This window comes from Bubalus bubalis, chromosome 1 (assembly GCF_019923935.1).
Source record: "Bubalus bubalis isolate 160015118507 breed Murrah chromosome 1, NDDB_SH_1, whole genome shotgun sequence".
Classification (NCBI taxonomy): domain Eukaryota; kingdom Metazoa; phylum Chordata; class Mammalia; order Artiodactyla; family Bovidae; genus Bubalus; species Bubalus bubalis.
The window spans coordinates 103,661,291-103,685,772 of NC_059157.1; the positions used below are offsets into that span (position 1 = coordinate 103,661,291).

Consider the following 24,482-nt stretch of genomic DNA (forward strand, 5'->3'; position numbering starts at 1 on the left):
CAGGTTAGAGAAGTACTGGCTCTTCCAGACTGGCCTCAGCTGTACTTTGCCCTTCATCCTCCAGCAGTCGAGCCCTGGTTTATTGTATCTCCAAGAGAAATTGCACAAAAATGCAGGGCTTCCTTAAGGTGTAGGCTTTAAAGGGGCTCAATATCACTGCCCCCTTGGTGTCCTTGGTCAAATCAAGTGATAAGCCCAGTCCAGATGCAAGAGGTGAAGATACAGACTCCATTTTTGATTGAATGGGCTGAATACAAGATGAAGTATAGCCATTTTTCAACCAATCTAGAATAGTTCTCATTTACTCTTTTTCTTTTATTTATTATATACTGCCTGCCTCACACTAGCTTTGTAAATCACAGAACTTCTCTAGTAAAGAATTTTATCAGCTCCAAAACCTAGGGCAAATGTGGGTAAAGCCAATTAATACAAACCCAATCATCTTTTATCAGTTTGTATAATTGCTTGCTAGTTAATATCACTAAACTTGCTCTTTTTTAGAGGGACTTCACTAGAGCCTCATTTGCCAGCTAGACCCATCAGACCCAATTGTAACTGCTCTCCTTAATGATATGATTCAACAAATATTTACTTATCCTTTCCTGGGTGCCAGGCCCTGTCCCAAAGGTTAGGGATTCAGTGATGAAGAAGACAGTCTAGATCCCTGCTCTAATAGAACTTACATTGTACAAAGGGAAGACAGATAAGGAGGCAAGCAATTAATAAAAAGAAAAAAAATTTCCGCTAGAGAACAAACACATTAGTGACTTTATTAAGATATAATTCATAGACCATAAAATCTACTCCTTTTTAAAAATTCAATGGTTTTAGTATATTCATATCTGTACAACCATCACCACTATCTAACTTTCATTATCTCTAAAAAGAAACCCTGAGTTGACCAAAATTATAGGATACAAGATCAATATACAGATATCAATTGTATTTCTATACACTAGCAAATATACAATTCAAACATGAAATCAGGAAAATAATCTATTTACAATAGCATCAAAAAAATAAAACACTTAAGAAAAGAATTTAACAAATTAAATATAAGACTTGTACATTGAAACCTACAAACATCCTTGAAAGAAAGAAAATCTAAATATATGAAAAGACATCCTATATTCATGAATTAGAAGACTTAATATTGTTAAAATGGTATAGTAGATAGAATAGTGGCCCCCAAAAGATGCCCATGTTCTAATATTTAGAACCTGTGACTATGTTCTTTACATGTCAAAAGAGATTTTACAGATGTGATAAAATTATGGTGATTATCCTAGATTATCTGTGTAATGTATAATGTAATGATACATTCTAATGTAATTACAAGGGGCCTTATAAGAGAAAGGCAAGAGCGTCAAAATAGAAGATATGATGAGGAAAGGCCAGGTTAGAGTAACATATATGAAGATGGGGAAGGAGCCATGCCTCAAGGAATCCAGGCTACCTCTAGACGTTGGAAAAGGCAAAGAAATGGATTCTTCCTTGGAGTTTTCAGAAGGAATACAGCCCTGCTGATATCTTTTTTTTTTTTAAACTTTAAAATATTGTATTAGTTTTGCCACATAAGACTCATTTTAGAATTGACATCCAGAACTGCAAATAATAAATGTGTATTATTGTAAACCATAATATTGTGATAATTTGTTATAGCAGTGATATAAACTAAAAGATGTGGCAATATTCCTCTAACTGATCTACAATTCCTATGAAAGTTCCAGCTGACTTTCTTCCAAAAATTGATAAACTGATCTAAAATTCATATGGAAATGCAAGGGATCCCAAATAGGAAAAACAATCATGACAAAAAGAACAAAGATTCTGAACTCCCAATGCAGGGGGCCTGGGTTTGATTCCTTGTCAGGGAACTAGATCCCACATGCCTCAACTAAGAGTTTGCACGCCACAGCTAAAACATCCCAGGTGTCGCAACTAAGAACCAGTGCAGTCAAATAAATAATTAAAAAAAAAAAAAAACCTCTGGCACTGACATAAGACATATAGATCAATGAAACTAAATTAAAAGTTCAGAAATAAACCCTTACACTTATGGTCAATTGATTTTTGACAAGGATATACCAAGACAATCCAATGAAACAAGAATATTCTTTTCAACAAATAATACTGAGACACTTAGGCTTCCACATGAAAAAGAATGAACTTGTACCCCTTCCTCAGTTCAGTTCAGTTCAGTCGCTCGGTTTACAACCCCTTGGACTACAGCACACCAGGCTTCCCTGTCCATCACCAACTCCCAGAGCTTACTTAAACTCATGTCCAGCAAGTTGGTGATGCCATCCAACCATCTCATCCTCTGTCGTCCCCTTCTCCTCCTGCCTTCAATCTTACCCAGCATCAGGGTCTTTTCAAATGAGTCAATTCTTCACATCAGGTGGCCAAAGTTTTGGAGTTTCAGCATCAGCACTACCTCAGAACATACAAAAAAGTAAACTCTAAATAGAACAAAGATCTAAATAAAAGAGTCAAATTTATAAAATTCTTAGAAGAAAATACAGGAGTAAATCTTTGTGACCTTGGATTAGGTAATAGTTTCTTAGATATGACACCCAAAGCACAAGTAACAAAAATAAAAATAAGTAAGTTGGACTTCATCAAAATTAAAACTTTTGTATTTTTAAAGGACATTATCAAGAAAGTGAAAATACAACACAAAAAAATTGGAAAAAAAGTCTGCAAATCATATATCCATAATAGTCTAGTATCCACAAGTATATTAAGAATCCTTCCAACCCAATAATAAAAATAAAAATATCCTAATTTTAAAAGGGCCTTTTAAAATTAAATAGATGTTTTGCCAAAGAAAATATATAAATGGCCAATAAGCATATGAAAAGATGTTTAACATCATTAGCCATCAGGGAAAAGTCAGACTACAATGAGATATCACATTATATTCACTAGGATGGCTACAATAAAAAATTTTACTGGAAAAATAACAAGAGTTGATAATGATGTCAGAGAAATTAGAAACTTCTACATTGCTAGTAGGGATGTAAAATAGTTCCTGCTATCAAGCTGCAGTGGAAAACAGCTTAAAAAAGTTAAACATAGAGTCACCTCATACCAAGCACTTCCATTCCTAGATATAGACCCAAGAGAATTTAACACATATATCCACACACAAAAAATTGCACACAAATATTCATAGCAGTGCTATTCATGATAGCTAAAATGTGGAAACAATCAAAGTGTACATCAAGTATAAACAAATAAACTTGGTATATCCACACAATAGCTATGATTATCCAGCCATAAAAAGATTTAAGTATTTTCAATGAGTGGTGCTGGGAAAACTGGACAGCTACATGTAAAAGAATGAAATTAGAACATTCTCTAACACTGTACACACACACACACACACAAACTACAACGGATCAAACACCTAAATGTAAAGCTGGACACTATAAAACTCAGAGGAAAAACATAGGCAGAACATCCTTTAACATAACTTGTAGCAATCTATTTTTGATCCACCTCTTAGAGTAATAAAAATAAAAACAAAAATAAACAGGGCCTAATTAAAAGCTTCTGCACAGCAAAGGAAATCCTAAACAAGACAAAAAGACAACCCAAAGAATGGGAGAAAGTATTTGCTAATGAAGTGACCAAAAAGGGATTAATCCCCGAAATATACAAACAGCTCATGCAGCTCTATGTCAAAAAAAAAAAAAGCAATCAAAAAAATGGGCAGAAGATCCAAATAGACATTTCTCCAAAGAAGGCATGGAGATGGCCAGAAAGCATGTGAAAAGATGCTCAACATCACTATCAGAGAAATGCAAATCAAAATTACAGATAGCAACACACACCAATCAGAATGGCCATCATCAAAGTTTACAAACAATAGGGACTTCCCTGCTGGTTCAGTGGTTAAGAATCCACCCTACAATGCAACTAGGGATCAGACACGCATCAAATACCCTGGATGTGTGTCTGCCCCCTGACTGGGTGAAGAGCAACTGTGCCCCACGTCTCAGTTCACACAGCTAGAGAGTGTGTACACACAGCCCGTTCACCACAGCTAGAGAGTGTGCACTGCAGCCAAAGACCCGAGTGCTGCAACTAAGACTCCAAGCAGTCAAATGAATATTTTTTTTAAGTTTACAAACAATAAATGCTGAAGACAGTTTGGAGAAAGGGGAACCCTCCTACACTGTTGGTGGGAATGTAAATTGATACAGTCATCATGGAGAATAGTATGCAAGTTCCTTAAAAAACTAAAAATAGAACTACCAGTGCTCACTTGGGCAACACATATACTAAAATTGGAACAATACAGAGAAGATTAGCATGGTCCCTGCGCAAGGATGGCATGCAAATTCATGAAGTGTTCCATATTTTTCTCTTTTTTTTTTAGTATAAATTTATTTATTTTAATTGGAGGCTAATTATTTTACAATATTGTATTGGTTTTGCTGTACATTGACATGAATCTGCCACGCGTGTACATGCGTTCCCCATCCTGAACCCCCTCCCACCTCCCTCCCCATACCATCCCTCTGGGACTTTTCCTTTTACATTTCTGTCTATACATTCTATTAATTTTTGAGAGTTTGATGTTGAAACTCCAACTAAAAATCTTAATTGACCTACTTTAAGAAATAATTGTAATATATAGTGGAACTATATGTAACTTTGTTCTGTATATTTGGAGTCTCTTATAAATGTGTTATCATACTTTCATAGTTTAAAAAATAAAGAAGAAAAAATAGAACTACCATATGATCCAGCAATCTCACTCCTCAGCATATATCCAGAGAAAATCATAATCTGAAAGGATATATGCACCCTGATGTTCATTGTAGCACTGTTTACAATAGCCAAGACATGGAAGCAACCTAAGTGTCCATCAACAGAGGGATGAAAAAAGAAGATATGGTACATGTGCGTGTGCGTGTGTTGCGTGTGCGTGTGTATGCATACACACGCACACACATATATAATGGAATATTACTCAGCCACAAAAATGAACAAAATAATGCCATTTGCAGTAACATGGAGGGACCTAGAGATTATCATACTAAGTCAGACAGAGAAAGAAAAATATTATATAATCACTCTTATGTGAAATTCATTTTTAAAAAAGGTATAAATGAAATTCATTTACAAAACAGAAACAGACTTACAGATATCAAAAAGAAATTTCTGGTTACAAAAGGGGATAGATGGGGTGGAGGGATAAATCAGGAGCTTGGGATGGACACACCCATACTACTATACATAAGATAGATAATCAACAAGGACCTGCTGTATAACACAGGAAGCTCTACTCAATATTCTGTGATAATCTATATGAGAAAAGAACCTAAAAAAGAAGGAATGTATGTATATGTATAATTGAATCACTTTGCTGTACATCTGAAACTAGTACAACATTATAAATCAACTATCAGTTCAGTTCAGTTCAGTTCAGTCGCTCAGTCGTGTCCGACTCCTTGCGACCCCATGAATCGTAGCACGCCAGGCCTCCTGTCCATCACCATCTCCTGGAGTTCACTCAAACTCAGGTCCATCGAGTCAGTGATCAACTATACTCCAATAAAATTAAACATTTAAAAAAGACTCATGTATTCATTCATGCTACCACACAGCATTATGCTAAGTGAGAGAAGCCAAAGAGACCACATACAATATAATTCCATTTATACATGAAATATCCAGAATAGGCAATTTTATAGCAGCAGAAAGTACATTAGTGGTTCCCTGGGGCAGGGAGGAATAGAGAATGGGGAGTGACTGCTATTGTTTGAGATTTCTTTGGGTGATGATGACGTAGAGAATAGTGATGGTTGCCCAACTTTGTGAACATACTAAAATTGGTTGAATTCTGCACATTAAAGGATGAATTTTACGGCATGTGAATGATCTGAAGATAAATGAATGTGGAAATAAATGGCATGTATGTGCCTAGGTGTGGAATGGCTGGGTCATATTGCATCTCTAGGTTTACCTTTTTGAGGAACTGCCAAATGATTTCTCAAAGTGACTGCTCCATTTTACAGTTCTACCAGCAGTGTGTCAGAGTTCCAATTTCTGTACATCCACAGGCCCATCTGAGATCCCAGCAGAGAAATCTGCAACAAAGTCTATGGGAACAAAGGTAAAATGCTGAGGTTTTTGCTGTCTTAGGAACATGTGTATGTCTTGTCTGCAGGTTTTGGAGAAAATCCACTGATGGAAGCTTTGGTTCCAGTGATGGTAAGAAAAACCCCTGGTTTCAATTCAAACTGATGTCAAGTAAAAGATAACATCCCATCTGGTACTTCTGTCTCTGACTTCTGTGATTTCCAAATCCTCTGTTGATTCCCATCCCCCCAGAGTGGTCTAATCTGTAGTCTTTCTACAGAAAGCAGAGCTAGTAAGAACCACTCATGTAACACTGTATAAGTTTCGGGTGTACAACATGATTCTATACTTGTATAGACTCAAAATGATCACCAATAGAAATCTAATTAACATCCATCACCACCAGTGAAGTTGCTCAGTTGTGTCCTACCCATTGCGATCCTATGGACTGTAGCCTACCAGGCTCCTCCATCCATGGAATTTTCCAGGCAAGAGTACTGGAGTGGGTTGCCATTTCCTTCTCCAGGGGATCTTCCCAGCCCAGGGATCGAACCCAGGTCTCCTGCATTGAAGGCAGATGCTTTACCGTCTGAGCTACAAGGGAAGCCCAAGATGATCCATCACCACACATAATTTTTTCTTGTGGTGAGAATTTTTAAGATCAATTCTTTAGCAACTTTCAAATATGCAATACATTATTATTAACTCTAGTCACCATGTTTACAGTACATCCCCAGGACTTATATTTTATAACTGAAAGTTGGTACCTTTTATGTGTCCTATTTTCTAAAAAGCCTAAATCAGCATGAGTTACTTAGTGTTGACAAGATCAAGAAAGCTCTGAAAATTAGCTCAGAGCTAGAGGTATCCTTCAGATGGCAAGCAGAAATGAATGAGTGATCCAAAAAATAAATAAATAAAGATGCATCAGTTGGATTCCTGTGGCTGCAGGTAACAACAAAGTTTATCTCAAACATACTTAAACAATAAAGAGTGTCTCCTTTCCCTGAAAGTTGAGCAAAAAGGTGGGCTTCAGGATTCACTGAATCCAGTGGCTCAGGTCCTTTTGCCTGCCATTCCCCTGGTTCTGCTTTTCCCCCAGTGCTGGTGGTGAGGTGAGTCCTCACTGACAACGTCCAGAGGGAAGGACTTTTTCAGAAGCACCTAAAAGCGTCCTTCATGTTTCATTGGCCTAGAGTGGATCATACACTCATTTCTAAACCAGTCACTGCAAAGGAATCTATTTACCTAAGATCAGTCAAGCCTGCTTATAGAATTAGGGTTAGGTTATCCTTCTCTAGGATCAGGGTTTCTTAAACTCAACATTATTGACACTACAGTCAGATGATTCTTTGTTTTTGGGAGCTGCCCTGTACATTGTAGGATGTTTAACCACATTCTTCACCCCCATCTGTTAGAATTCAGTAATACACTCCTTCCTTGTGACAACAGAAAATAGCCCCAGACATTGTCAAATGTCCTCTTGGGGGCAAAATGTTCCCCCTACTCCTACCCCCAACTGAGAATCACTGATTTAAAAATGTGGGCTGCCAGGCACAGGTGAGAATACAGGAACAAAATCCGAGCTTAGTTAGAAAATAGAGATGTTCATACCAAAGGGCTTTGAAATTAGGAGGAAGATAGGAACCTTTGTGGGCTTCCCAGGTGGTGCTAGAGGTAAAGAACCTGCCTGCTGATGCAAGAGACATGGCTTCCATCCCTGGATCAGGAAGATCCCCTGGAGGAGGCATGGCAATCCACTCCAGTATTTTTGTTTGGAGAATCCCACGGACAGTGGAGTCTGGTGGGCTACAGTTCATAGGGTCACAAAGAGTCAGACACAACTGAAGCGACTGAGCACTCATGCACGAAAGGAACCTTTGTCATGCAGAGGCTATGGGGAAAGACGGCACATGACCACTGGTGAGACAAGACTCAGGTGCTGCAAAAAAGAGCAGAGAAGACAATCTCCATCCTAGGAAAGAACCAGTTAGTGACTCTTAATCGTAGGAAGCAGATCACTGAGAAACTAGTCTGGAGCAAGAGACAGGAGCAAGTGAGGGATTTTACTTGTAGTCTAATGTGAGAGATTCAGGGGAGGAAATTCTGGAGAAGAGCAAGGATACAGAAGGGCCAGGATCAGTGTGCCCACAGGGGCTACATGAAGTTTAACTGAGCTCAGAGATATAAGAAGTGCCCTAGGGGCTAGAGCCTAGAAAAAAATGCTAGGAGGAGAGTCTGAAAGAGGGGATCCCACTAGACTTGGCCTGTTGGCTGCCTCAATCAATGTGGAGCTAGACATCGGAGGAAATGGGCCTGATGCTTTCACCTTAGGTGTGCCTGAGGTGGAGGAAATGGAGCCAGGTCCCTACAATTTGCCAAATGGTTGGCATCTCTTCATTACTTAACAATAGGACGGCTGCATTTGGAAAATCTGTTAGCTCCCCTGCATTTGTTTTTCATTGATTTATCCTGCCGTTTGTAGGTCTTATTTGAAAAATGTTGACACTGGCTCCAACTGAACTAAAAAAGCAAAATAATTTCTTTCATACTTCATGGGAAGAAGAAGGAGATAAGACCCTGGGGCCCAGATGAAGTGGAAATAGTGTTTGTAAAGAGCAGCTTCGGGCGAGAAGGGGCGTGATTACTGTGATGTGACTGGATGGACCCCATATTCTCCATTGTCTCTTAAGACAGGGGCCTCTCTGGTCATCTGAGGGGCACCAGGCAAGCCTCCGTGTTCTAGAAACATTTCCTTCAGGGACAAAGGATCCTGGCAGGCTGCAGTACATGGGTCACAGAGAGTCAGACACGCCCGAGCAACTATCATTCTCTCACTCAGGGACTCTGTCAGTGGAGAAACCCTACACTTCACATCACTGTTAAAGAGCCTGCACAGAAATTCAGTTACCACCTCGAAAGAGAGACAGATGAAGCATCACTTGCACGTGATGCAAGTCACCACGTCTCTGGGACACGTGAGCTGTCACCATGATGCTGTGTGCAGCCTAAGAGGAGGGTACTTTCTCAAGTAAGGGAGCTGGACAAACCTGACAAGTCTGTAGACTGAGGAACCAAATGACCAGTCAGATCCTTCCCTGGACGGAGCTATTACTGAATCAGCCTCCCAGCAGAGAGCAGGGTCTGGAAGGGAGAAGACAAGCAGTGTGCTGAGTACAGAGGAGTCAGGGAGCACAGGCCATCCTCAGAATCTGTGGTATCGGGTCTCAGGCTCTAGTATTGACTCTCTGATCGATTTTTCCAAATTTCCTTGATTTTGCTTGCCTGTTTGTTCCTTCTAGAGGAATTTTACTTTTACACCCTTGAAAAGATGGGTGGCCTTCCTTATTTTCTCCTCAACTTTTGACATGTTAATACAACATGACACCAGCTGGAATAGGTAGCCAACTGGCGAAAAATTAAACCTCACAGCAGCTCGTTCACATCATTTCTGACTCCTTCTTAGCTTCCAACCTTCTAAGGCTAGAGACAGAAGGGGGCAGGACAGTTATAAATGTGAAGTCCCTGAAAGAATCAAGCCTGCTCAAAATGAAATGAAGTTTTTCTCCTCACATGGAGCAATTAATATAAAAGGCAGGCAGGCAAGCTTATCCTATTCTAAGTTAGCAAGGCAGACAGATGGCAAAGGGCTCACGTGTAAAGAAAAACATACCAGAACAAGTTTCCTCATTAAGATGAGCTCATTCACAACTTTATATGTTTGCTTATTCCCAGCCAGAACATCTCAGTCTGTCCTATAAACTGGTATATTGTGTTTAAATCTGCTTTCTATATACCATACAGTTAAACAGAAATATGGCTTGCCTTCTGGGAGCCTCAATCACATTTGAAGTTTGGGAGGCAGTGCTTTGGTTCTTGCCTTTCTAGACATTAGAAAAGTTAGCAGAATATTGTAATCCTGTGTTGGCCAATCTCCTATTTAATTGTGCATATAAAAATGCACAGATTTGAAACAATTGTACTGCATATGAAAATCTTGATGCTCTTGTCCATCACAGAACTGTTGGTGTTGTGGTTGCTTTGGAGTGCAAGGGACGGGGGACTATACTGAAACCAGGTCCTGCTCAGCTGTGAGCCAGAGTAGAGTGCAGAAATCATCCAAGTCTGAACAAACCTACACAGCTGGCTTTTTCTTTTTAGTGAAGTTGTTGCCTAACAAAACAGTGATTTTGTTTGCACTCTTGCTTTGATTTTAGTTTTCGTATTTTTTTTTTTTGCCTCTTTTGATCACACACACAAAAACCCTTTGCCTCCCACAGACCACTTCAACCCCCCGCCACAGTGGAACTCAAGCATTATCCTACACACGCATCTATTTCCCATACCAGAGGGCTTCCTAGGAACAGAAAAGACCTGAAATCCTGCGGTTTATGATTTTAGTATCATTTTCACTATTTGCACATGTAATCTTTTTTTAAATTACACTGTAAACAAGGACCTAAGTTAAGATTAAAAGAAGGGAATTTAGGCTTGAAAAGAGGAAAAATGTGAAAGCTACTAAGGGAAATGTGAAGGTTACATCACTTAAGGAAGAGACCAGAATGGTGGTTTCTGTGAGAGTCGCCTGCCCCCCGCCCCGCCCCACACAGAATGACCTTGATAGAAAGAAGACTATACGGAATTACAGGCAAGCAGCAGCATCCCAACTAAAAATCAAATATTGTGCTTAGATACCTTTTTTGAATATATGATTGGAAATGCAAATATGCCTCAACTCCTTGTCTCTTTTGAAAAATGAGCACTATAAAAGCAACACTCTCACTGCCAGTTATTCATATGTTAAAGGAAAATCCCTTCCTTTTTTTTTCAATTAAGAAGATACATTTTAACTGAGATCTGTGCAATGACCATGATCTATCCACTCTCTGAGTGATTCTGGACAAATGACTTGGTCTGTCTGTGCCTCCTTTTTGTCATCTTTAAACTGGTGATAGTAATCGCACCCATGTCACAAGGTTATTGAAAAATTAAAAGAATGAGTGCTTGGAAAGAACTTAAAGGAGTGTCTGACACACACCAGGGTCACTACTGCTGCCTAACGTTCATCAAAAGCTTACTGTGTGTGGGACGCTGCGTTAGGCAGCAGTGGTGACAGAAGTCGTAGCAGAAGCAAGCGCAGCAATAGTACAGAAGCCTTAAGGGCAGTACTGGCAGAGGTAGTAATAGCGGTAATAGTACTCGTTACCCTCAGTGTGGGCAGCAAAGCGCTCTGCCCAAACTACAGCCAAATCTGTCCTTGGCCAAGGAGAGTCGGTCAAACTGTACATGGCATCTTCCCATAATACTCTTACTGTGCTCAAAAGATTTAATCTCTCACTTTTAAGAGTCTGAAAGTAACCTGTTTCTTTGCCTTGAAGTTGGATGAAAAGCACAGATGGTGTTGATACCATGTTACATATTTATGGGTAAGCCCAAGAAAAGCCAAGGAACATCTACTCTCTCTAAATAGTAAGAACTATATCAAGGAGTCTCCAAGCCTAGGAGCAATGCCAAGGTCCATTGTGAGAGCCCTGGGAATAGCTCTGCCTGCCAGGAATGTTGCATTAGCCAGAGGTCTTGCCGTCCAACTGAGCTGGCTCTTGGCTAGGCTACCAAAAGGAGGGAGGAAATTGAGTCTCCAAGGCTATTGATTTGTTCCTCATCACTGGCTAAATGTTTTGAACTTAAGATTTAATTATTTTTCTCCATGGAGGAAAGGAATAGGCCCACAAAGAGTGAAAACATGATGAAGCCTACAGATTGGCTCCCCAAACTATGAACGTTTTTACTGTCCACCAGTGGGAATGAAGTTTGAAAGCTGGATGAAAAGAGCTGATTGTGACAAATGAATTGTCTGAGGCTTTTGGTTCTTTTACGTGTGTTGCATACTGTAGCATTAATGTAAAGAATACAGATGATATTTCAAAGAAGAAATGGAAATATATTTGCAATGAGCATATAGACTATCTTACATGTCTTCACTGAAAATAGATTTCTCTGCAAGAGTACAAGACACTGACTAGTTAACTCACAGACTTCTTCACCTGTAGTGTGATACAAGCAATCTCACCTCTCAGGAAGAAGACACATGATGGAAATTCACACCAGCCTGACAACATCCCAGACCCTGACAAAGCTTAGGAGGCAGCAGAGAAATGTTCTTGGGTGTCTTCACAGATGATTGTGGCTCCCGGAAATATTGTGGCACTAAGTCAGAGTCAGAGAAACTACCTAGATGCCTGCGCCCTTGTTTGTGTTCTCTTTGTTCAGCTCCTCCTAATTCTCAGAAGTGGACAAACTCAACGGGAGAGCATCTTTTCAAATAACCAGTGAGAAGCTTAGGAGGCAGTTTTCTCTGGGGCTTTCCAAACCTCACTGGAATAGTTTGAGGAGCACCATCTTAGAAATATTTTTCTCTCACTGCCAACAGCCATTCGGCAACAGACACGCCTATTATAGCTCTGAAAAAAAGTGAAAGTGTTCATCGCTCAGTCGTGTCCAGCTCTTTGTGACCCCATGGACGGCAGCCTGCCAGGGCCCTCTGTCCATGGGATTTCCCAGGCAAGCATACTGGAATGGGTTGCCATTCCCTTCTCCAGGGGAATCTTCCTGACCCAGGGATAGAACCCAGGTCTCCTGCATTGCAGGTGGATCCTTTACTGTCTGAGCCACCAGGGAAGTCCATTCCATCTCTGTGTTATGCCCCAAATAACCCATATTCCTGTACATAGCTCCTGTAGTCACTATTGTTTGTTCCAAGGAGTGTAGTAATTTCTTTCCTGTCAGGGCTAATCCTGCCTACAGTTAGGGTACTGCTAATGGATGTGACAAATAAACCTCTGAATTACAGTGCCTTAATCACAGACGTTTATTTCTGGTGTTTATGTTCAGCAGTGACCTTTCTCACAGTGATTCCAGGACCCACACTCCTTGTGATTCTGCAGTACTGTTAGGCAGGAATCAGCAATATTTTTTTTTTCTGGAAAGTGCCAAATAGTAAATATTTCAGGCTCTGCAGGCCATGGAGTCTCTGTCACAACTGCTTCTCTTTGCCTTGATAGCCAAAAGTAGCCATAGCCAGACTCAAATGAGTGGTTGTGTTCTGGTAGAGCTTTATATATACTTAAAATCTAAAATTTCACCTGTCATAAAATAGTATTGCTCTTCTGATTTTCCTCCAACCATTTAAAAAATTTAAAACCATTTCTTGTTTAAGGGTCATGCAGGAACTGGTGGCGAGCTAGATTTGGCCTGCAGACCATAAAATTGCCCTGCAGACTCCTTATATTAGAGTGAAAAGAAAATCAAACTATTTAAAGTCGTGTCCTTTCATTCTAGCAACTAGACACAAAGTGTTTGCCTCTTTGTTTTTCTTTTTAACAGGCTCTGGAAATATGTCGGTGTCAAATCCCATTGCTGCCAGTACCCCTGAAGGGAGCAATTACGGGGCAATAGGTATTTTTACAATGAGTCCATTCGTGGAAGTGTCTCCTGATTCTCCCAAGAATAGGATGCAAGTGGCCCTCCAGCCACTAATAACTGTGAAAGTGGGCAAGGCGGTCATCATATAAGATTAATTGACTAGGTGATCTGGAAGTTTCCTTCCAGCTTTTTTTCTGGTTCTATTGATCTGTTTCTTGAGTCTGCTAGCCACATTCAAGCAGAATTTTCTGGAACCATTGCTATCAACTCCTGTGGGGTTTTTTTCATACCCAGACTGAGTTTAGGGTGTGGAAAATGCATCAAGAGTCTGATGTCAGGGAGCCCAACATCAGTTGACCCATTGTTTCATTCTCAGGTTTCAGTGGAGTAAGAGCGCTCAGAAGATGAGGCTGTGCAGCAGGTGAACATGACCGAAGCCTAGCAATCCTCTATTTGGGCTAACTTCATAACTGAACCTGCTCACTGCCGCCCAGTCACTCACACGGCAACCCCCAGGCTGGTTAAGTGGCCTGAAGGGGACAGAATTCTGATCCCTGTCCTGCTAGCGTTGGAGGGCATTGATGCTTCCACACATTTCCATGATGCTTACAAGTCTATGAATGGTGTGCTTTAAGCTGTCAGTATAGAGGGGCTGGGAATCCTGTATTCCTGCCCTGTTCTTCTATAACTTTGAGAAGCATGTGGGCTCAGCGCCGGAGACTTATTTCTGGCTCTGCAAGAACAGAGTTTTGTTTTTTTTTTTTTTTTTTTTAACCATCTGAACAGAAGAAATAAAAGTGGAAGGTAGGCTTGGCTCATGTGCTCATTAAGCTGCACAAATTCCCATCTGCTCTCAGAAACATTCACAGGAACACAAGGATTCTTCCTGAGAATGTGGTTTTCATTATATAATCACAGATACGGCATGTGGGGGATTTCAGTGTACAGATACCTTATCCATGAGAAATGTATAGCTGCCGGATATGTAGGTGCTTACATATACATGTGGTAGATGCTATACATAAGTACATGCATGTGTATGTTTATATATTTATGTTCATATTTCAAAGTATGAAACATGAAATATAAGCACATTATCTTTGCATCCAAAGAGTTAACAGAGAAGATGCCTTTATATTTTGTATTCAGCCCTAGAAATAGGTGATTTAAATATAAAAATAGGAGACAAGGAAAGTCAGAAGTCCATTGAGGAAGAATTGAGAGAACATGTGTTGTGGGTAAGGAGTTGGTTTTTACCAACATAACGTGTCCAAGAATGAGTCAGCACTGTGTTTTGCAGAGAGAGGGAGAGATGGGTTCCATGGGTTCTTCTCAGCTTGGGAAGGCAGAAGAGTCTCCTCTGTTTCAGATGAGTCAAGCTCCAGTCCTGGCAGGCAGATGTCCTCCTCTGATGGTAGACAGCCATGCCAGTCAGACACTGACAGCTCCGTGGAGGAAAGTGACTTTGACACCATGCCAGACATTGAGAGCGATAAGAACATCATCCGCACCAAGGTACCTCTCTCTGCCTGGCCATACCCTCCAGAGGACAGAAAGTTCAGGAGTCAAATACAACTTCAACAATGCCTCAATTGCCTTTATATATATATATATATATATTTTTTTTTTTTTTTTCTTCAGGGGAAGTCAAATTTTGCAGGGGGCTTTTTAGATAAAGCTTAACTAGCTACTAAAAGCAATACTCAGTTAATTAACACTCCTTTCTGGAGGGAAAAAGTGACAGCAGTAAAGAGAACAGAGCACTAAAATGTTCATGGGTCTGAGGTGGCTGATTATGGACAAAGATGAGGAAGGGTTCCAACCAGGTGGAAGAAAAGATTTCACTGAAGGGTGTACTTGGAAAAACGCCCTGGTTCCAGACATAAAATGCTTCAGGAGTAAAAGCTCATTTCTTTCTGATTCATATGTATCAGACTATGTTGCACCCAGTAAGCGACATGAAGGTGAATGGCATGGTTTCAACTCTGTAATTCAAGAATCACCCAGTGGGCAGCTCTGAAAACTGGGAAACCAATTCTTGAGATTTAAGAAGCATTCAAGATTCCCAGTGGGTTTCTCACATCAGCCAGTTTTCCTAAAGCTAGGGAAATACTAGAATTTTTAAAGGCATCCTAGGAAAAGCAAAATTATGAGAAAAGTCTTGTTTAATCATTTTAATCCCTAATGAGGGATTAAACTGAAATATGTAAAGCTCTTCTTTGTATTTTATGCAAGAAATCCAAGTACAGTTTTGCATTCTCTTTTTACTTGGCATCCCAGATGTTCCTTTACCTGTCAGATCTGTCCAGGAAGGACCGAAGAATTGTCAGCAAAAAGTATAAGATTTATTTTTGGTGAGTAGATGATGAGAAGGACTATGGCTCTCTTCAGTAAAATTAAAATTTTCTTTGTAAAAGCCACAGTGAACTTACGTGATTCATATAAGTGAACCAAATCACAGGTTTCAGTGTTTAATGAGACACACATAGAGGTGTTTAAAGGATTTAAGTCACAATGCATAGGAAAAACCAACAAACAGAACACAATCAAAGGCAACCAGCCCTAAATGAAATCAATACAAGTATAAATAAGAACAGTAGTGGAATCCCGTGTTTTTAGGGAGACACTAAATCCTCTTCCAGGAAGATACTAAAACCATCTTCCAGAAGGCATGTTAAACAGGAACCATTCCCTCTTCTCTCACCAGGACTTACCCTTGGGAGAGCCAGTGATTTCTGGGATGAGATGCCTAGAGCACCTCAGGTAGCTAGAAATCACCCTGAGGGAAGATGATACCATCAGCCAATGATAAACAGACCTGCGATAAATGGACCACACAGAGGTGGTGGTCCTTCCAGGACCACCTTCCAGGCAGAAAGTCTGAGGTGCCTGGCCGGGTCCCCTCTTTTCCCTCAGAAACCCCCGACAGACAGTTGTGGCAGCTCCTCTCATTCTTTTCTCTGGAAGGATGACCTTTTACTTGGACACGGATGCTAGAGGGAAACAAGAGCCCCCCAGCGGGGGTCACGTGGAACTCCACAGCGCAGTGGGACCAGTGTTTTGGAGCTAAGAGGTAGCTAAGAGAGCCACATCCCCTTCGTGTGATCCATCGCCCATTACCTGTTTTCTGATCATTTTTAATCTAATGATATCCTAAAGAGATAGGCCTTTACTGATAATTTCCTTAAACCAGAAGTAGTATTTACACTGTTATGCAAATGATTGTATGAGAGGAAGTGTGGAGAAACGGGAATGTAATCAGTTGTCTGTAATCATGTGTCTAATCACTTTGGTGAGTTAAGCAGGCAGTTATGGGGTGGAAAGATACTTAAAAAAAATTAAAAAGCAAAAATTCCATTGTTAATTTGGAAATAACCATTTCTGGTTCCTTTTGTCTGCTTAGGAACATCATTACCATTGCTGTGTTTTATGCACTGCCTGTAATCCAGCTGGTTATCACCTACCAAACAGTAAGTGCGGCCTCAGACCCCAAATCCCAGCTTTCACACAGCAGAGAAAGACCTTTGCTGTAATTTACAGAGAAAGGTATAAAGAGCTCTGTCCAAGAATTAATTTCTCATTTGGATTCCCACAGGGTCGTCTTTGAGCTTTAAATCTAGTTCCCCAATGTTTTATCACAGACCTCTTGTATTACTTTGTCTACCAATCTGAAATTATTACCTTGCACTCATTTAGTCTTGGTGTCTGTCAGCTATGTCTATTGTTTAACCAGTCTGAACTTTTGATCATTGTGGGATGATGGGTAAAGTTCCAGACCAAAACAAAGAAACCTGATGTCTAATTTAGCCGGTGTCCCGTCACTGAGGGTAAATATTTTTTGTAAAAGTAAGAACAGCTTCACTAATAAAATATTAAAAGAAAAGGAAATATAAAATAAATAATAAACAAACAAAGGACTTTCCTAGTGGCACAGTGCATAGGAATCCACCTGTCAACGCAAGGGACATGAGTTTGATCCCTGGTCTGGGAAGATCCCACATGCCACGGAATAACGAAGCCTGTGTGCCGCAATCTCTGAGCCTGTGCTCTAAAGCCCATGCTCCACAACAAGGGGAGCCACCGCAATGAGCAGCCCACACCACAAATAGAGAGTAGGCCCCACCAGCTGTAACTAGAGAAAGCCCACGTGTAGCAACAAAGATCCTTTGCAATGAAAAATAAATAAATAGATTTTGTAAAGGCAATCAGAATTAAAAAAAAAAAAACACAACAATAATTAAAACAGCTTGAGAATCCCCACTGCACCTTTGTAGAATCCTAGGGTCCAGGTCACATAAATGATCTTGTCTAGGATCTATTATACATGAAAAAGCCCATTTAGACTAGCACCAGGCTAAAGGTGTTTCTAATACAATGGCTCTCAAACTTTGTCGTGTGTTCAAATCATCTGTGAGATTTTTTAAAATACCAGTGTCCAAGCTGTACCCCACAGCAGTTAGATCAGAGTGGAGTCAGGCATCAATACTGATGAAACTCTTTGTGATTCCAGTATACACCCACATTAGAGAGTCAACAGTTTAATAATATTTCACCAACTCCATACTTAATACATGATGAGGACAAGGACTTTATAAGATTTGAGCACCATGATTTATACCCTAAATATTCTCTGAATTCTTTGGGGCTCTGTTGGAAGATACAGCTGTGGTCTAGGAAGGTTCTTAATGATAGTGATAAATATGGAAAACTGACCACATATCTCCTTATGTCCACCTGCCCTGTGGTTATCAATTCCATACAAAGGATGGGACAGCTCTTTACCCTCCCAGGATTCATCTAGGAAATAGGATGTACTCTGACAGTCAATAGGCAGGCCCCAGGGTTAACGTCCTTTCAGAATCCTTTTACAATGAGAACAAAGGAAGTGTTTTCAGTTGAATTCTGCCTGGCCACCTAATGAGGGACACAGACTATTTCAGTTCAAAGCAAGATGGTAGCATTTAAATGAAATGTGTCTGTACCGGGTAAAGGCTGGAGGTAATGACTCATCCCCTGCTGAGGAGGAGCACTGGTTAGGGTTAGGTAAATCTCTGACAGTTGATCGCCGCAAGCGCCTGCTTGCGCCTGCTGTCGCCTGCTTTCTGTGATTTCAGGCTCAGGGCATGGAGGCAGACAGCGTCTCCTCTTCTCGCTCTTGCTTTTACAGGTTGTCAACGTCACTGGCAACCAGGATATCTGCTACTACAACTTCCTCTGTGCTCACCCCTTGGGTGTCTTGAGGTAAGCCCAGTCCTGTGGTTGCCCATGAGGCAATGAGAGATGCCTTTTTGTGTAATGTGGTATGGAATGTGTATTTTAAAAAAAATACTAGAAACAATTGTGGAAAACTACCTCAATCAAAAAGTAAGTGTAGTTGCTTAGTCGTGTCTGACTCTTTGGGACCCCATGGACCATAGCCCGCCAGGCTCCTCTGTCCGTGGAATTTCCCAGACAAGAATACTAGAGTGAGCTTGCCATTTTTTTATCCAGGGGATCTTCCCCACCCAGCATTGAACCCGGGTCTTCTGCATTGCAGGCAGATTTGTTACCATCTGAGCCACCAGGGAAGGCCTAATCAAGGGTAAACAGCAATGAAATCAAGGATTTGAGACTAGGTATTCCTCTCCCACTCCTGTATGAGGGGGGGTGGGTAGGGGACGAGCTCAGGAAACAGCCCTAAGAATAATCTGCTAAGGAGAAGGTGGGATATGTTTGAAAATATCAGGTCCCTAGCTGTGATGACCCTTGTCTATGGGCATGAGCTGCAAATACATTCAATCCACTAAACAACCTCATAAGATAGATATGATTATGATTATGACCCCTTTTTTTTAATTTAGTAGTTTTATTGCTATTTTTAAGGAGATTACTTTTAATTATTATCATTATTTAAAAAAATTATTTTCTTGGCTGCACTGCACAGCATCAGGATCTTAGTTCCCTGGCCAAGGATCAAACCCATGCCCCCTGCACTGGCAGTGTGGAGCCTTAACCACTGGATCACCAGAGAAGTCTCATTACCCCATTTTTAGATAAAGATATTAAGGCTTAGTTAGAAAGGCAAGGACTCTTAGAAGCTCCCTCAATTGTGAGTGATTTGGGCCTCATAGCTGGACCTGCTGCCCCCAAGGCTGTGCTCCATCCTCCAGCACATGGTGAAGTGGAAAGAGGGATTTTCCTGGCAGTTGGGAGCCTGGCTTTTTCATCTGGAATGAACTAGACTCAGTTTTCTGAAAGAAATCTGTTGACTGTGACCAGCTGACATTTATCCTGAAATTCACAGTTACGGAGCTGAATATGGACGTATAACATGGGTCCATGTATTTGAATTCACTCTCGCAACTAGCTGAATGGCCCAGCTGCCCATCTGCAGAATAGCTCTCTTTCCTAGGATTCATTCCCAGCCAGTGCCACCGGGACAGGAGAGGATCATTGGGTGTTAGGGAGGCTGAACAGGCATCCCTGGGAGGAAATGGACATATTATCACAGGCTAAGCAAAGCATCCTAACACAGAGGTAGGACAAAGATGCTCTCTGATGATTTTCAGTCCTGAAGTCTCATGGAAAGGTTATTGGTGGAAAACAGTGCTGATTTCCCTCGCCCCTCCATGCCTTCGTTCAGCATCTGAAGCTCTCAGATGCCTTGACTCCCTCGCTATCTCTATCTCCTTAGTGCCTTCAACAACATTCTCAGTAACCTGGGCCATGTGCTCCTGGGCTGCCTCTTCCTGCTGATAGTCTTGCACCGGGACATTTTCCATCGAAAAGCTCTGGAAGCCAAGGACATCTTTGCCATGGTGAGTAGAGGGCAGGTAGAGGGAGGTGGGAGCTAGGAAGGGTTACGGTTCCAAACAGGATCTGCAAGTAGGAGGGACATCTGGTGTGATGATGGATCACGTGTAAGGGACCACACAGGGCCAGAGCGTGGGTGCCGGGTTCTACAGCAAAGTCACTAATGAGGATCTTCCCACTGACCACACTTCCTGCTTTTTCAGGAATACGGGATTCCCAAACACTTCGGTCTCTTCTATGCCATGGGCATTGCACTGATGATGGAAGGGGTGCTCAGTGCTTGTTACCACGTCTGCCCCAATTACTCCAACTTCCAGTTCGGTAATCACAATTTACATCAGCTACACAGATCTGAGGTACAGGAGTCTTATCCTGGGACTCTCTCAAAAATGCCAAAGTTGTGCTTGCAAGAATTAAATGACATTTACATGTGCTGAAGTGATCAGAGGGTACCTCCCACAGGGCGTGATTTTCCCACGTTGTATCATTTTTTCCTCCCTGACCACATTTTATCGACTAGAAAGCGCTGAACACTGAGTATCAATCTCATGGCTAGGTCTGCAGGTAGGCAGTGGGGTAGGTGTCAGGCAGCAGGGCAGGTAGATTTACCAACAGGGCATCTAGAAATCTCCCTCAATGTAGCTTGGCTTAACTTAGCAGTTTGCTTGTTTTGGGTTGAAAGTAATAAAAAATTCCAATTCAAATCAGATTAAATAAGTATATTTATCAGCACAAGTCCAGCGGTGGCCCTGGCTCCACTTCTCTTGTGACCACTCCCCTTGGCTGCACCCAGACTGCATGTTGTCTCCTCAGGCTGTATTTCCTCCTGGTGGCAAAAATAGCTACATTGGGTCTTTGCTTCCTGTCTCCATACCATGATGTCTGGAGGAGGCAGCAAGCTGGCTTCCAGGAAGCCATCATTTGAAATCAAGGAGAGTTCTTTTCCCCAGGCTCCCCAGATGACAGCCCCTCACTCCTCAATAGCTCACACAGCCCTGAGTCCACTTGCGATTCTTTCTGTGTGGGGGTTAGTTTGGGCCAGGGTTGCTACACCAATCCCTGTACCAAAGGAGGGGAAGTGACCTTTAGACAAGGGAGACGCTTCCCTGAAACCAGAAGTGCTGTGAGCTTTCCTAAACAAACAGGCTGTGAGCTGTGCATTTCTGAGCAGAAATGGAGCTGAGATATTTGAGTTGGTATCTTCATGCTGTAAGGATGGAGCAGGAATAGCTGATGCTGGAAGAAGGCAATTAACAATGTCCTCCACACTTGAGGATGTGAATTTTGCAAACAGTCATTTTGTGTTTGTGCTCTAGCCTCCAGCTGTTAACACCACAGATACTCTGTTATATTTTAACTTTTTAAAATTAGAAGACATTTTTAATAGAGGAAATCTATAGAGAACAATACCATTCACCACTCAGAAGGAACAAATGCCAACACTTTAAAATATCTGCCTTAATCTACTTTGTTAAAGAAATACAACATTGTGTAAAGTTGAGGTCCTATTTTGAACTGCTTTCCAAACTTGTCCACTCTCTCCTTCTTCAGAAGCAACAACTATGATCAATTTTATATTATCCTTCTAGTTTGTTTTTATAATTTTTCTTCATTTGAATAGTTCTTCATTTTAATTTGAATAACAAATTAATACTAATTTATCACACTGTGTTCTACATCCTTTTTTCATTCAACAAAGTTTTCAAGAATTATTGGTAATGAATCAAGGATATCCAGTTCATTCATTTTTGAAGACTGTCACTATGTAATAAAAATATACTACATTTATCAGTTTCTCTGTTGTACAGCACTTCAAGGTTGCCAATATTTTGCTCAGTTCACTTCAGTTCAGTTCAGTCGCCCAGTTGTGTCTGACTCTTTGGGACCCCATGGACTGCAGCACGCCAGGCCTCCCTGTCCATCACCAACTCCCAAAGTTTACTCAATCTCATGCCCATTGAGTTGGTGATGCCATCCAACCATCTCATCCTCTGTCGGGCCTTCTCCTCCCACCTTCAATCTTTCCAAGCATCAGGGTCTTTTCAAATGAGTCAGCTCTTCGCACCAGGTGGCCAAAGTATAGGAGTTTCAGCTTCAACATCAGTCCTTCCAATGAACACTCAGGATTGATTTCCTTTGGTATGGACTGGTTGGATCTCCTTGCAGTCCAAGAGATTCTCAAGAGTCTTCTCCAACACCACAGTTCAAAAGCCTCAATTCTTTGGTGCTCAGCCTTCTTTATAGTCCAACTTTCACATCCATACATGACTACTGGAAAAAGCATAGCCTTGACTAGACGGACCTTTGTTGGCAAAGTAATGTCTCTGCTTTTGAATATGCTATCTAGGTTGGTCATAACTTTTCTTCCAAGGAGCAAGCATCTTTTAATTTCATGGCTGCAGTCACCATCTGCAATGATTTTGGAGCCCAAGAAAATAAAGTCAGCCACTGTTTCCACTGTTTCTCCATCTTTTTGCCATGAAGTGATGGGACCGGATGCCATGATCTTTGTTTTCTGAATGTTGAGTTTTAAGCCAACTTTTTCACTCTCCTCTTTAACTTTCATCAAGAGGCTCTTTAGTTCTTCTACACTTTCTGCCATAAGGGTGGTGTCATCTGCATTTCTGAAGTTATTGATATTTCTCCTGGCAATCTTGGTTCCAACTTGTGCTTTATCCAGCCCAGCGTTTCTCATGATGTGCTCTGCATATAAGTTAAAGAAGCAGGGTGACAATATACAGCCTTGATGTACTCCTTTTCTTATTTGGAACCAGTCTGTTGTTCCATGTCCAGTTCTAACTGTTGCTTCCTGACCTGCATACAGATTTCTCAAGAGGAAGGTCAGGTACAGACAATTTTGCAATGAATATCTTCATATATATGTCTTTGTGAACATGTGAGAAAGGTTCCCTGGAACACCTAGAATTAGAATTTGGGGATCACCTGCTTTATGCGTCTTCCATTTTACCAAAAAAAGCACCAAGTTTCTCCTCAGAGTATTAGTTTGCACTCCTGCTAGCTGAGTGAGAGTTCCCACTTCCCCCATATCACTAATTTGTGTTATTATTATTTACAGTTTGCCACATTTTTGAGTAACATGGGACATTACATTGTTGTTTTAATTTGCAGTCCCCTAACCCTCCTGGGGCTTCCCTGGTGGCTCAGATGGTAAAGAATCCGCCTGCAATGCAGGAGACGTGGGTTTGATCCCTGGGTGGGGAAGATCTGCTGGAGAAGGAAATGGCAACCACTCCAATATTCTTGCCTGGGAAATCTATAGACAGAGGAGGGTGGTAGGCTACAGTCTATGGGGTCACAAAAAAGCTGGACGTGACTTAGCAACTAAACAACCACAACCCTCATACAGCTAAGCCATGTGTAATTTCTAGGTGTCTCCTGTCCCTAGGCTAGAAAGCTGTGTACATGGGCAGTAATCAGTGTGGTTATGTTTCAGGACACTGAGAAGGACCTCCTGCATCCAACTGGGACTCTATTGTCACACTATCCTGTCACTGTTAGGGGTTCTTTTATTGTTGCACAGGGGCGTTTATACACATTCACCCCTGCGAGTCAGTTATTCATCATATCATCCGATACTTCTTTTCTGTGAGCTAGGAGCCCCCCTCTTGGAGGGGGTGAGAAGTGGAGTGTGTAGGGCTTGCCTCGAATGTGTCTGGGGAGGCTAGTACCCTGGAGGTCAGCACACGGGCTGGGGGCAGCAAATACTCCAAGGCCGGGAGGGCAGGGTTCTCTGAAGATCTGTCTGCCGCCTACTGGATCCTGACTGTCTCGGCTCCTCCGCAGACACTTCCTTCATGTACATGATCGCCGGCCTCTGCATGCTGAAGCTCTACCAGACCCGCCACCCCGACATCAACGCCAGCGCCTACACTGCCTACGCCTCCTTTGCCCTGGTCATCACACTCACCGTCCTCGGAGTGGTGTGTCCCTCCTCACGGCCAGCAGCCCTCTTGGGAGGCTTTTTAATGTTTGGGTTTTTTTTTGGACCTCAGGTGTACAGGTTTAATTAACCATAATCCTTGGCCCATCATTGGCCCATTCACGGCATTTTAGTTATTTAGCTAGAATTTTTGATAATGTAACAGATCCCCGTATAACTGACCCTGGGCAGTGTTAATATAGAGCTGGGACCAGACTCAGGTGAAACGGGA

The 24,482-nt window shown here is 41.5% G+C and overlaps 1 protein-coding gene and 1 non-coding gene across 13 annotated transcripts in view; both read left to right on the top strand.

The window, feature by feature from the left end:
• The window catches only part of SIDT1 (SID1 transmembrane family member 1), a 103,360-nt gene that overhangs the window by 63,807 nt on the left and 15,071 nt on the right, over positions 1 to 24,482 (top strand). For 7 of the 12 annotated variants that reach the window (XM_044941940.2, XM_044941944.2, XM_006076353.4 and 4 more), the window contains 9 exons: positions 6,185 to 6,228; positions 13,480 to 13,551; positions 14,888 to 15,033; positions 15,799 to 15,872; positions 16,922 to 16,988; positions 18,686 to 18,759; positions 20,192 to 20,315; positions 20,514 to 20,631; positions 24,115 to 24,251. In XM_044941940.2, coding sequence (XP_044797875.2) covers positions 6,185 to 6,228; positions 13,480 to 13,551; positions 14,888 to 15,033; positions 15,799 to 15,872; positions 16,922 to 16,988; positions 18,686 to 18,759; positions 20,192 to 20,315; positions 20,514 to 20,631; positions 24,115 to 24,251 — 856 coding nt within the window. Of the gene's footprint in view, positions 1 to 6,184; positions 6,229 to 13,479; positions 13,552 to 13,894; positions 13,940 to 14,887; positions 15,034 to 15,798; positions 15,873 to 16,487; positions 16,592 to 16,921; positions 16,989 to 18,685; positions 18,760 to 20,191; positions 20,316 to 20,513; positions 20,667 to 24,114; positions 24,252 to 24,482 lie in introns of those variants that run through there. The other 5 variants (XM_044941937.2, XM_044941942.2, XM_044941958.2 and 2 more) reach the window with 4 other exon arrangements.
• LOC112587533 lies at positions 4,266 to 4,372 on the top strand. Its single transcript, XR_003112065.1, has one exon. It is a non-coding gene; the product is annotated as a U6 spliceosomal RNA (small nuclear RNA).